General features: G+C 56.9%; 1 protein-coding gene across 1 annotated transcript; it reads left to right on the top strand.

The window, feature by feature from the left end:
- Position 1: 1 nt before the first annotated feature.
- On the top strand, positions 2–9,629 carry ZBTB7A (zinc finger and BTB domain containing 7A; the record flags this gene model as incomplete). Its single annotated transcript, XM_011943608.1, has 2 exons — positions 2–282; positions 6,059–9,629. Coding segments are annotated over 2 exons (774 nt in total), but the record flags the coding sequence as incomplete, so codon positions are not given.
- Between the last annotated feature and the right edge of the window lie 2,581 nt (positions 9,630–12,210).

Below are 12,210 nucleotides of genomic sequence, written 5' to 3'. Positions count from 1 at the left end.
GGGCCGGGCGGGGGCCGCGGCGGGGGACAGCGACGATGAGTCGCGGGCCGACGACAAGGGCGTCATGGACTACTACCTGAAGTACTTCAGCGGCGCCCACGACGGCGACGTCTACCCGGCCTGGTCGCAGAAGGTGGAGAAGAAGATCCGAGCCAAGGCCTTCCAGAAGTGCCCCATCTGCGAGAAGGTCATCCAGGGCGCCGGCAAGCTGCCGCGGCACATCCGCACCCACACGGGCGAGAAGCCCTACGAGTGCAACATCTGCAAGGTCCGCTTCACCAGGTGAGCTGCCCGCCGCGGGGGAGGCGCCGCCCTGCTCCCTGCCCCGGCATCGGCCACTCGCAGGCCCCTCCGCGCCTCTCTCCCTGCGCCGCACGCACACGTGCACGCAGACGCACAGACATACACGCACACAGAGACACGCGTGCCACGTACACAGACGCACACACAAGACACGCAGATGTGCAGATACATATATGCACATACACACAGACACGTACACAGACGTGCACACGCAGACACGCACACGGACGCGGACACATGCATGCCAGGTACACATCCACACACACGCAGGCACACGCACAGACATGCACACGCACATGCATGCCACTTACACCTGCACATTCGCACACGCACACATGCACTACACGTGCACACGCACACATGCACAGACGCACATGGGTACACACATGCTACACAGGCACATGCAGACACATGCACACCACATGCACATAGAAGCATGCACGCAGACACATGCACACAGACATGTACATGCACAGACATACACACACATATGTGCAGACATTGCAAACATGCACCCACAGACATAACATGCACACGCACGCACACAGACACACCCCACCTCTTGGGCCCAAAGCCACCGCTTCCTTAACCCACGTGCCTTTAAGAACAACCTAGACCAGGCCCTGCCCTGGTGTGTGGACATCCCGGTGGGTGACAGCGCAGGCCAGACATAAGATGACAGCCCCGTCATATGCAAAGCGTGCCGGACAGGGGGTGGGAAGGTACAGTCGCTCTTCCTCCCTGGAGGGCTGGTTCTTCTCTTCAGCACTTTCGGATTTTTTTCTGCTTTGGGAGAGGGTGACAGAACCTCAGGCTCAGGGAGGGAGAGCCCAGGCTGTTGAGCGGTTTCTGAGTTTACCGTGAGCCTGGGTAATTTGCTTCAATCAGCCAACATTTATGAAGCATCTGCTGGTGCCAGGCCTGTTCTAGGCGCCGGGGACAGGCCTTGCTGGAACCCGAAGTAGCTGTAGGAAAGGGCGTTCCAGGCAGACGGAACAGCCAGTGAGGCCAGCTCAGCTTGAAAGATCACCATGCCCCTGTGGGAGCCACAGGGCTTGGTCCCTAAACAGCAGGAGTTCAAGGCCAGGTCGGGGCAGTTTGCGATTTGGTCTCAGGAGTCCAGAGGTGGCTGGCTAGGCCTCGTAGATCCCCACGGCTGTAGCGGTGGGGGCAGGGGGCTGACAGGCAGGGACCTGGCCAGGCCGGGTGACTCAGCACCACCCCCTGCCCCCCGCCTGCCCTGGGGTTCCCCCAGCCACGCCCACCGAGGCTGAAGAAAGAGGCCATTGTCCCAGCTTCCCAGCCGCACCCCATGGGGACAGGAACTGGGACTGACCCCTCCCCAGCACCTCGGCCCCCTCCCCAGCAGGCCAGGAGAGGAGGGTGCGGCCTGGACTGTGGCGCCCAGGAGTGCCAGGCAGGGGGCAAAGGGCACTTTGGGAGGCAGGCAGTGTAGCTGGTGGCTTGCCCCTCCTTGGTGAGGTTGGGGTACTGGAGGTCTTGGGGTGGCTCCTCTTCCTCCAGGCAGGGTTCACTGTGGGTTCGTTTCTGAGCTCAGGAAGAGCAGCTTGGTGGGGTGCAGAGAACCGGGGTCTGCAGAGGGGACCGGGCTGAGCGAAGGTGGTGACCCCCGCCCTGCCTCCCTGGCCACAGGCCACAGGCCACAGGCCACAGACCTGGTTTCATTCTGACTCGGGCACTGCTGGCTATCCCACCCAACCCAGGGCTGATCCCCTCAGTCAGGGAAACTGAGGCTTAGAGAGGGACAATTGTTGAGGCCTCTTCCTCCCACCCCAATTCAGACCCACCTGCTTCCTCTTTTCCTCCACCCCGTGCCCAGATCCCCCCTCCCCAGGGCACCAACACCCCCACCCTCCAAAAGCCTGGGAGCCCGAGGCCCCTCTGAGTCACAGCAGGGCGTTGAGTAAGTGGGGCCTGTGGTGGCCGGGGCTATAATTACCCAGGCTGGGGCTCGGGGTGATGAAACTAGGGATACCTCCGCCCCCACCCCACCTCTGTGTGGCCCTCTGACCTGCTGTGCAGCCCCAGGCAAGTCCCTTCCTCTCCCTGGGCCTCCCAGGCTCATCTGGGGAGTCTCTGCACAGTTCTAGAAAAACCTAGTGGCTGCCATCCCCTCTGTGACCCCGGCCCTGTGCCAGATCTGGCAGGGCAGCCTGGAGACCTCTCCGTGGGCTTTGCAGAAGGTGATCAGTAAACTAGAGGCCTGGAGGTTGGTAACAGACCTGATTAGGCCAGGGTTCTGTTAGCAAGTTACCATGTTCTGTTGGCTTCAGTGGGGCAGCAAGGCTAGAGATAAGGTAGGGATCTGGTTGCAAAGGGCCAGGCCTTGACCCTCAGGGCAACAGAGCCAAGGAGGGGTTAAAGTTAGGGACACCAGCTCTGTAGCTGGTCCCAGAGGGAGGGACTTAGGGCTGGAGGAACCCAGAGGGGAGCCAGGTCTGGGAATTAGGAAAGATAGAGGGGCATTCAAGGTAGGGCTTTGAGGGATGAATAGGAGTTTGCCAGTCCCCACACTAAAGAAGTCCTCAGTCTGTTGAGTGTGACAAGGAAGAAATCCAAAGTAGTTCAGATGTGGGGCGGAACAGGCAGCAGCAAGGAACAGGTCAGATTCTAGCCAGGGCTCTTAAGACCCAGGGCTCCCTCCTGCCCTCTGGATCCCAGGAAAGAGTACACTTTATTATTATGGATTGGCATCACGCAATGGGAATAGGCAAGACACCTCCTTTTTTTTTTGAGATGAGTCTTGCTCTATCACACAGGCTGGAGTGCAGTGGCGCGATCTCAGCTCACTGCAACCTCCACCTCCCAGGTTCAAGTGATTCTCCTGCCTCATCCTCCCAAGTAGCTGGGCCTACCACCATGCCCGGCTAATTTTTTTTTGTATTTTTAGTAGAGACGGGGTTTCACCATGTTGGCCAGGCTGGTCTTGAACTCCTGACCTCAGATGATCTGCCTGCCTCAGCCTCCCAAAGTGCTGGGGTTACACAGGCATGAGACACCACGCCCGGCCAGCAAGCCACCTACATATTTTTACATTTTCTGACAACCCCGTTCAAAAAAAAGTCAAAGGGAGTTGGTGAAAGTGACTTGAAACATTTTACCTAACCCAGTAGATGCATTTCCATGTGTAGTCAATATGCAGGATCCTCAGTGAGCAATTTTACGTCACCTTTTGCATATCAAGTCTTCAAAAGCTGGGGTGCGGCCGGGCGCGGTGGCTCAAGCCTGTAATCCCAGCACTTTGGGAGGCCGAGACGGGCGGATCACAAGGTCAGGAGATCGAGACCATCCTGGCTAACCACGTGAAACCCCGTCTCTACTAAAAAAATACAAAAAACTAGCCGGGTGAGGTAGCAGGCGCTTGTAGTCCCAGCTACTCGGGAGGCTGAGGCAGGAGAATGGCATAAACCCAAAAGGCGGAGCTTGCAGTGAGCCGAGATCCGGCCACTGCACTCCAATTTGGGTGACAAAGCGAGACTCCGTCTCAAAAAAAAAAAAAAAAAAAAAAAAGCTGGGGTGTCTTTTGCACTTCCAGCACACATAAGTTCAAAGTGGCCACATTCCAAGGGTTCAGGAGCCACCTAGGCCACAGGCACCCCAGGGCTGATATGGTGACTGCCTTTGTAGGCTAAAGGCGCCAGGCTGAGCTGGGTCCACACTGCTCCTGTGGGGTGAGGTGGGTAGGGAGGGCCCTCGAGTCACACCCAACCCCTGCTATCTCAGGGCTCATGGTGCAGTCAGGAAGACAGAGGAGAAATAAGGAAATCAATAGAAGCAAGAGAGACTAGCCAGGCGCGGGGGTCACGCCTGTAATCCCAGCACTTTGAGAAGCCATGGCAGGCGGATCACTTGAGGTCAGGAGTTCAAGACTAGCCCAGCCAACATGGTGAAAACCCTGTCTCTATTAAAAATACAAAAATCAGCCAGGTGTGGTGGTGCACGCCTGTAATCCCAGCATTTTGGGAGGCCAAGGCGGGTGGATCACCTGAGGTCAGAAGTTCGAGACCAGCCCTGCCAACATGGTGAAACCCCATCTCTAGTAAAAATACAAAAATGAGCCAGGTGTGGTGGCGGGGGCCTGTAATCCCGGCTAGGCAAGAGAATTGCTTGAACCCGAGACATGGAGGTTGCAGTGAGCCGAGATCACGCCACTGCGCTCCAGCCTGGAAGATAGAGCAAGACTCAGTCTCAAAAAAAAAAAAAAAAACAATAGTCAGATGATGATGGCAGGAGGATAGAGACAGGGCTAGGGAAGGAGGTGACATTTGAGCCCAAATTTGACTGTGAAGATCCAGGAGGATAAAAGAAAGTGCCCCGGACAGTGGGAACAGCACCTGCAAAGGCCCCGGGTAGCTTACGCTTTGCATGTCAGGGTGGAGCCCAGATAGGGGAGTGACGCTGAAGTGAAGGGAGAGTGGGCAGTCCTGGGTGCCATGGGGTGGGGACTCGGTTACTAGGGTGACCAACTGCCCCACTTTGTCCCAGACAGAGGGGTTTCCCAGGATGCAGGACTTTCAGTGCTAAAACCAGAACAGTTGGTCACCCTATCTGTCACCAAACACCTCGGCCACCGCCAGCCTCAAGAGGGCAGGGATAATTTGCCTGTCTTGTTCCCTGCGGTATTTTCAGCACCTGGAACAGGGCCTGGCCCTCAGCGGGCACTCGGCAAAGGTCTGTGGCATGAATGAAGGCACCAGGCACTGGCTGGCTTCGTCCCTACCTCCGGGGTAGGGGCAGGATGGAGTGGCAGAAACCCGCTGTCTCCTTCTGCGGTAGGGAAGGGGGTTCAGGACGGGCACGGTGGCTCACACCTGTAATCCCAGAGCTTTGGGAGGCCGAGGCGAGAGGATCACTTGAGCCCAGGAGTTTGAGATTAGCCTGGTCAACATAGCTCGACCCCCATCTCTCAAACTTACATATATATATATATATATATATATGAGATGGTTTGAGCCCAGGAGTTTGAGTCTTCAGGGAACCGTGATCACGCCACTGCCCTCCTCCAGCCTGGGGGACAAAGCCAGACCCTGTCTCTCTCTTGTTTTTTTTTTTTTTTTGGAGACAGTCTCATTCTGTCATCGAGGCTGGAAGGCAGTGACATGATCTTGGCTCACTGCAACCTCCACCTCCCAAGTAGCTGGGATTATAGGCCTGCACCACCATGCCTGGCAAATTTTTTTTTTGAGGCGGGGTTTTGCTCTTACTGCTGCAACCTCCACCTCCGAGTTTCAAGTGATCCTCCTGCCTCAGCTTTCCTAATAGCTGGGATTACAGGCGCCTGCCACCATGCCCGGCTAATTTTTGTATTTTTTAGTGGAGACGGGGTTTCACCATGTTGATCAGGCTGGTCTCAAACTCCTGGCCTCAAGTGATCCGCCTTCCTCGGCCTCCCAAAGTGCTGGGATTACAGGCGTGAGCCACCATGCCCTGCCTAGACCCTGTCTCTTAAAAAGTTAAAAAAGGAAAGGAAACAGGGTTCAGAGAGGCTTAGCATTTTCCCAAGGCCGCACAGCACGCGGGGTCCGAGCCCCTCTTCAGATGTTCAGAATGCGAAGTCGCCCCCATTCGTTCCGGTTTTTCGAGGGACCGTCCCCATCGGGGCGCCGAAACCTCTGGTGCACGGTCCGTGTTCTGCCAGGGCGGTCCGGGGCCTGCCGCGTCCGTGTGGGTCCCTGGGCGGGGATCGGGGGACCCCGGCCCCGCTGACCGTGCCCGCCCCGTGCCCCGTCCACAGGCAGGACAAGCTGAAGGTGCACATGCGGAAGCACACGGGCGAGAAGCCGTACCTGTGCCAGCAGTGCGGCGCCGCCTTTGCCCACAACTACGACCTGAAGAACCACATGCGCGTGCACACGGGCCTGCGCCCCTACCAGTGCGACAGCTGCTGCAAGACCTTCGTCCGCTCCGACCACCTGCACAGACACCTCAAGAAAGACGGCTGCAACGGCGTCCCCTCGCGCCGCGGCCGCAAGCCCCGCGTCCGGGGCGGGGGGCCCGGCCCCAGCCCGGGGGCCACCGCGACCCCCGGCGCCCCCGCCCAGCCCAGCTCCCCCGACGCCCGGCGCAACGGCCAGGAGAAGCACTTTAAGGACGAGGACGAGGACGAGGACGTGGCCAGCCCCGACGGCTTGGGCCGGTTGAATGTAGCGGGCGCCGGTGGAGGAGGTGACAGCGGAGGTGGCCCCGGGGCCGCCACCGACGGTAACTTCACAGCCGGACTCGCCTAAAAACCAAAAAGAGAAAACAGAAACCCGAGAGAGAGAGAGAGACAGAGAGAGAGAGAAAAAAATCACCCACCACCCCCCCAAAAACACAAAAAAAGAAAATCTATCTATATACAGATATCTATATCTATATATATATATACAGATATATATATATGACGCGTCACAGAATCTAGGGTAGCGCTTTCTCAGATTTCCCTCCTTTCTGACGTTTTTCTCCCTCCACAGGGGCCCCGGCCCTCCCTGGCTCCCCTTCCCCCCACCACCCCATCGCTGGGTTTCGGGGCTTGGTTTGGGGTTTTTTGTAGGACACAAGGAATCCGAGACCCCGCACAGCCCCCTGGGCACCCGGCATGGGGCCTGGGGCCCGATCCGAGGCCCTGGGCTGGGGTGAGGGTAGACGTGGGGGGGCTGGGGGGGGTACTGGGGTGGGCTTTTAATTTCCTCCCCTCGCTGGTTTCTGAGTCTTTCAGACAAGACCTTAAATGATTTCTGTCTGCTCTGAGCGGACGTTAAAATGGGCCCCCGTCCCCGATCCGCACCCTCCTTCCTCAGGGCACTTACTAAGGGAGGGGTCTCCCTCTCCATCTCCCCAATGGCCTCCCTGCCTCCAACCCTGCCTGCAGCCCCCTGCCCGCCCCACATCTCCTGGCCACTGAGACACAAACCTATTTATTTCTAGGCCTGGAGAAAGGAGATCGGCCTGGGGTTCCCGGTGGGGCACCAGGATGGCTCCTGGGGGGGCTCCCGCCGCCTTCCTTCACGGCACTTACAACCGGCGGGACCCCCAGGGACCACCCCTCAGGGCGCCCCCCACCCCAGCCTGGTCCACCTAGACCCCCACGTTTGGAGATTCAAAACTTCTGTCTTCGTCCTCTCCCCCGAGCCCCCTCTCCCAAATTTTTAAAGCACTTTTTAGATTTTTTTTTTCTCTTTCCTCCTTAAAAACAAAATTTATATATATAGAGAGAGATATATATATATAAATAATATACTTTTCCTCAGAGGAGCAGGCAACAGTGTGGGATAAACACAGTTATGATCAGAGGAACCCCAGGGTCTGGTGATGGCAGGGACAGGGGGAGAGAGAGAAAATCCACAAATTCCAATGTCACAAAAGCAATAAAACAAACTAGAAAAAAAAAATTTTACAAAAAGAAAGGAAGGAAAAAAAAAGGCAACCAACCACATTAGAAGTCTTGGCACTTTGTAACGGAACGGGTACTACACTTTATCTTAATTCTTAATTTAAAAACATGTTTACAAGTTACAACCAACTTCTATGAAAAGTTGAAAAGACAAAAAAAAAAAAAAAAAGCGAGCGAGAGAGAGAGCGAGAGAGAGAGCGAGAGCAGAAGAAATTCCTAAAAGTCGATTTATTTTTGTACAAAATAATAAAAAAAAAAACCCACCACAAACGTAGAATCCACTTCTGTTCCCCAAAAAGCGAGAAGGGGGGTTCAGGAGGAAGCCATCGCAGGGGACCTGGGAGACGCCCCGAGGTGTTTGTGCTTCACCCCCGGACGTCAGCCTCGAAGGCAGGACTGTGGGGTGCCCGTGCTGTGTTTCCCCCGCCCCCCCTTTCTGTCCCCTTTTTTGGTTCTGACGTGAAGAGGTCTTAGTGCCCGCTAGACCTACAAAGGGCCGTCTCTGTCCGCGGGGTCTCTCCTTCTTCCTCCCTAGCTCAGGGACGGGCCTTCCAGCCGGAGCACCCCGATCCCCACCCGGCACCCCCCAATCCTCCAACACACCTGTCCTCCCACATGGCCACCAAGGAGCTGGACCTTGGATGTGCCTGCCCTGTAGAGGTGGGTGACAGGGGCCCCCCACCTCCAGGGCCTTAGAACCACCGCCCCCCTCCCCACCCCAGGCACCCCTCTTTTTACTCAAAGGCACTGACTGTAATCCAGGGGGGCTGGGACCTGCCTCCCCCCAACCTCTGGCTCCTACAAGGCCCGGTGTTGACCGAGCCACAGGCCACGGACAGGGGCCGGGGTTGGGGAGACTATGTCGCCAGATGCCAGGATGCCCTCACCCCTTTTGCATATGCAATGCCTAGCATGGGACCCTGAAAATAGACGCTCTGCTGCACTGAGACTTCTTGTCAATGCCCAACCAAGGGGGGTGTCTCCCTGCCCCGACCTCCCCATACCCCTTCTCTGTAACACACACATCTTCTCGTCTCTTTTTCTTTCATTTTTAAAGGGAAGCTTTTTAAGAAGGCAATTTTCATATTGTTTCTACAGGATGGTTTTGGTTCCCTTCCCACCCCCCCTTAAGCCTGTCAGCCCCCTCCAAATGTCTCAGGATCCCCCCCTCCCCTGGGGCTGGGTGACAGCACCCCGGCTGCGTTCACACCCCAGTGTCACAGGGCGAGCTGTTCTGGAGAGAAAACCATCTGTCGTGGCTGAGCAGGGAGCTTGAACACCCAGGCCAGGGACACCCCTCCCCAGCTCCCAGAGAGGCCCCCTGAGCGGGGAGCCCTCTTTCCACGTTCCCCTATCCATGCACCCCCTCGCAATAAAACCAACTCTAAAATCACAGCTGTCGTCCTGGCCAGTGGGGGCGACCGGACTTGGGGGTGGAACCCTCTGGGACTTCCCTTGGAACAAGGGCTGCGGCCCACCGCGACACTTACACAGACCTCGGGGATTGCACTAAACCCTCGTTCCCAGCTCCGCACTCAGCTTCGCCTGTCCTGCCCGCCCACTTTGCCTTAACTGCCCGCCCGTCCTGGGGGCCACAGCCTCTGCATGGGCCCAGAGCCGGGACCCCCCCAGCCCAGCCCAGCCCCGCCCCGCCCTCCCCAGACTCCGCGCAATCACATACTGTATATAGACGTGAATCGATTTTATTTTTATTCTTTAAATTAAGGTCGTGATAAAGTGTTGCCAAAGATACCTGCTGAATTCTCGCGTTTCAGGAAACAAACAAACAAAAAATAATGATATTTGAGGAGGGTCGTGTTGACTCCATAAGGACACAGCTAAAAGCTTTTTTGTTTGGTTGTTTGGGGTTTTTTTGTGTTTTCTTTTTTTGGGGTGTTTTTTTTTTTTTAACTGCCTGGTACAAAAAAAAAAAAAAGAAAAAAAAGAAAAACAATGCGAAATTGTTATTTCCATTCTCATGGTGAAGTTGCGTGGACGTGTGTATGCGTGTGTGCAACAGAGCGGGAGTGAGGTCCAGGCTGGGGGCGGGGCTTCAGGCGGGGGCGCCCGGGGGGCCGGGGAGGTGGCCGGGCTGGAGCCCCCGTCTGCAGTGGCCCCCAGCCTGCCGGGCCCAGGAGAGAGAGAGAAGCATCTTTGCTACTAGCTGTTGCTGCTACCTGCCTCTGCCCCACGACGCCCCCCTGCCTTTTGAGATTAAGGGAAAAAAAAAAAAAAAAAAAAAGCAAAAAAGTTTTTAAAAATGAAAAAAAAAATTATAAACCAGTGAATGTAAAATGCCAGAGCAGGCCCAGCCTGGCACGGGTGTGGACCTGCGGCCAGCCAGACTCGAGCGGGCGATACCAAAGTCTGCCCCCACTGGGTGGTCTGTCTGCTCAGGAGACCCCCCCACCATTGTGGCCATGGAGTTCTGTCACTGTCTTTTTGCTTCCTTCCAAGGGGGGTCCCCCAGCCTCTTCCAGGGTCTTCCCCTGGAAGTGGGCGGCTGCGGGGAAGGTGGGGCACGGGGTTCTTTGCACAATTCAGTCCCCGGGGCCGTGGCAGGAGCGGTCATCTCACAGGCGGTGACACTGAGGCAGGGGCCTCAGGGTGCCCCCTCCCTGGACGGGGACAGTCCAGGCAGCCAGAATGGTTGGAGGTGAGACAGAGAGAATGAAAGGGAAAACAGAAGAAAAAAATACATTAAAAATCAACAAAAAAAAGCAAAAATCCTATTTTTTGAGAAAGAAAGATATTTATATTTGCAGTTTTATTTTAAAAAGTTATTTAAGTTGAAGTAGCCTTCCCGGAGGTGGGGGGGTGGGTGGCTGGCGCAGGACGGGTCAGGGGCCTGGAGGCTGGGGGGTGCCCCCAGGAGCTACAACCTCAGAGTTCAGACTAGCTCGCATTAAATACATAGATTTACAATGGGGGGGTGGGGGGACTGGGGCCAGGAGGTGGAGGGGGCTGGGGAGACCCCCATTCCTCTCCAGGGCTGCCTGGAGGCTGTGGACGAGGGTCTGATGCCCAGGTCCCGCCCCCCACCCCACCCCAGGCCCAGAATCGAGGTGCCTTGGACTTTGGAGGGGCCAGGCCTGGTTGAATGGGGGGCGGGGCGGCGCCCTCAGGATACAAAGCACAGATAGACATTCCAGAGACTGTATGTGAGAGTCTTTATAAAGTGTGGGAGATTTAAAACAAACAAACAAAAAAAACTGATAAAAATGCACTTTTTGGGAGTGGGGAGGGAGAAGCTTTAAAAGTAATAAAAAAACACAAAAACACAAAAGATGAAAAAAACAAAAAAATTCATTTTTCTTGTACATAAAAAAAGAAAACCACTAAACGCAGCCTGTTACGACCGCTGCCGCCTCAGTCGCCTCATTTGATGTTCTCTGTGTTTTGTTCGGGGGAGGCTGGGGAGCGGGCATGGGGGGCTGGGGGGGGTCCCCTTTTCCCCCTTTTGGCCCTGAAGAGACTGGGTGGGTTGAGCGCCTCATCCACACCACACCTTTGGACCCAGGGTGACTGGATCCTGGGTCTCAAGGAGAGAAGCCCCAGGTCCCCGACCCTTCCTGCTCTTCCTGTCCGGCCTCGGAAGCCAGGCCCATTTCTCTGGGGTCCATCTGTTGCATGGCTGGGAGGCCGGGTGTGGACAGTGAGCCAGAGCACTAGGGTGGGGGGTGAGTGTCTGAGGAGTGCCCAGGCCCAGAGGCCCCTCTTGCGAGGAAGGTGACCCACAGCCCCTGGCGCGGGCAGGCAGCTGGCACAGGATAAGGCCAGAGAGGCAGCAGGGAGAACCAGCCGGGCGGGTTGTCAGCAGAATCCAGGGCTGGGCCCTGGGCACCGCTGACTCCAGGCTTCCCCAAGGCCCCAGGGGGGTAGCCTCACCTGGGGGCCACCCGACTCTGCTAGAGGACCCCAGGGTGCTGCCCCAGGGCCAGGAGCCAGGATCTGGAGCTGGAAGCCTCAGCTAGTAGCAGCCCCTACCTCTGGGTAGGGTCTTTGAGGGAGAGCCTCCTCCTCCCTCCTGTCCTCCAACCAGACTCGGCTCATGTCCAAGGAATCTGTCCAGGCCAGTAAGGGTGGGGATGGGGCCGGCCCCAAGGGATGGATGAGGCACTCATGGAAGCAGATGGTACAGTGAGGCACTGGTGGCCGCACTGAGCCGGGCACTGGGTCCACTCAGACCCCCAGCTCCTCCTCTGTGGATTGAGCTCTTCCTAGTAACCACAGGAAGTCAACAAAACCTGGCCCAGCCCTTGCCAGGAAACACCACAGAGGCCACAGCACGAAGCCTGAGGGCCTCCGGGTCCTTGTGTGGACCCCATGGCAAAGCCCCATACCTGTGCGAGGCCACCCCTGAACCTGCTGCAGCCAGGATTCGTGCCCAAGTCCCCAACACGGGCTGGGGCAGGGTGGGGGGTCAGTGGTTCTACAGCCGTATCCTGAGCCCCCTGTGCCCTGGAGCCTCAGGGGGCTCAGAGGTCCCACAGCGTAGGGAAGCTTAAGGAGCC

The sequence above is a fragment of the Colobus angolensis genome, unplaced genomic scaffold, assembly GCF_000951035.1.
Source record: "Colobus angolensis palliatus isolate OR3802 unplaced genomic scaffold, Cang.pa_1.0 Scaffold22, whole genome shotgun sequence".
NCBI lineage: Eukaryota > Metazoa > Chordata > Mammalia > Primates > Cercopithecidae > Colobus > Colobus angolensis.
Note: the sequence above shows the minus strand (reverse complement) of the source record. Positions and strands in the feature narration are given on the sequence as shown.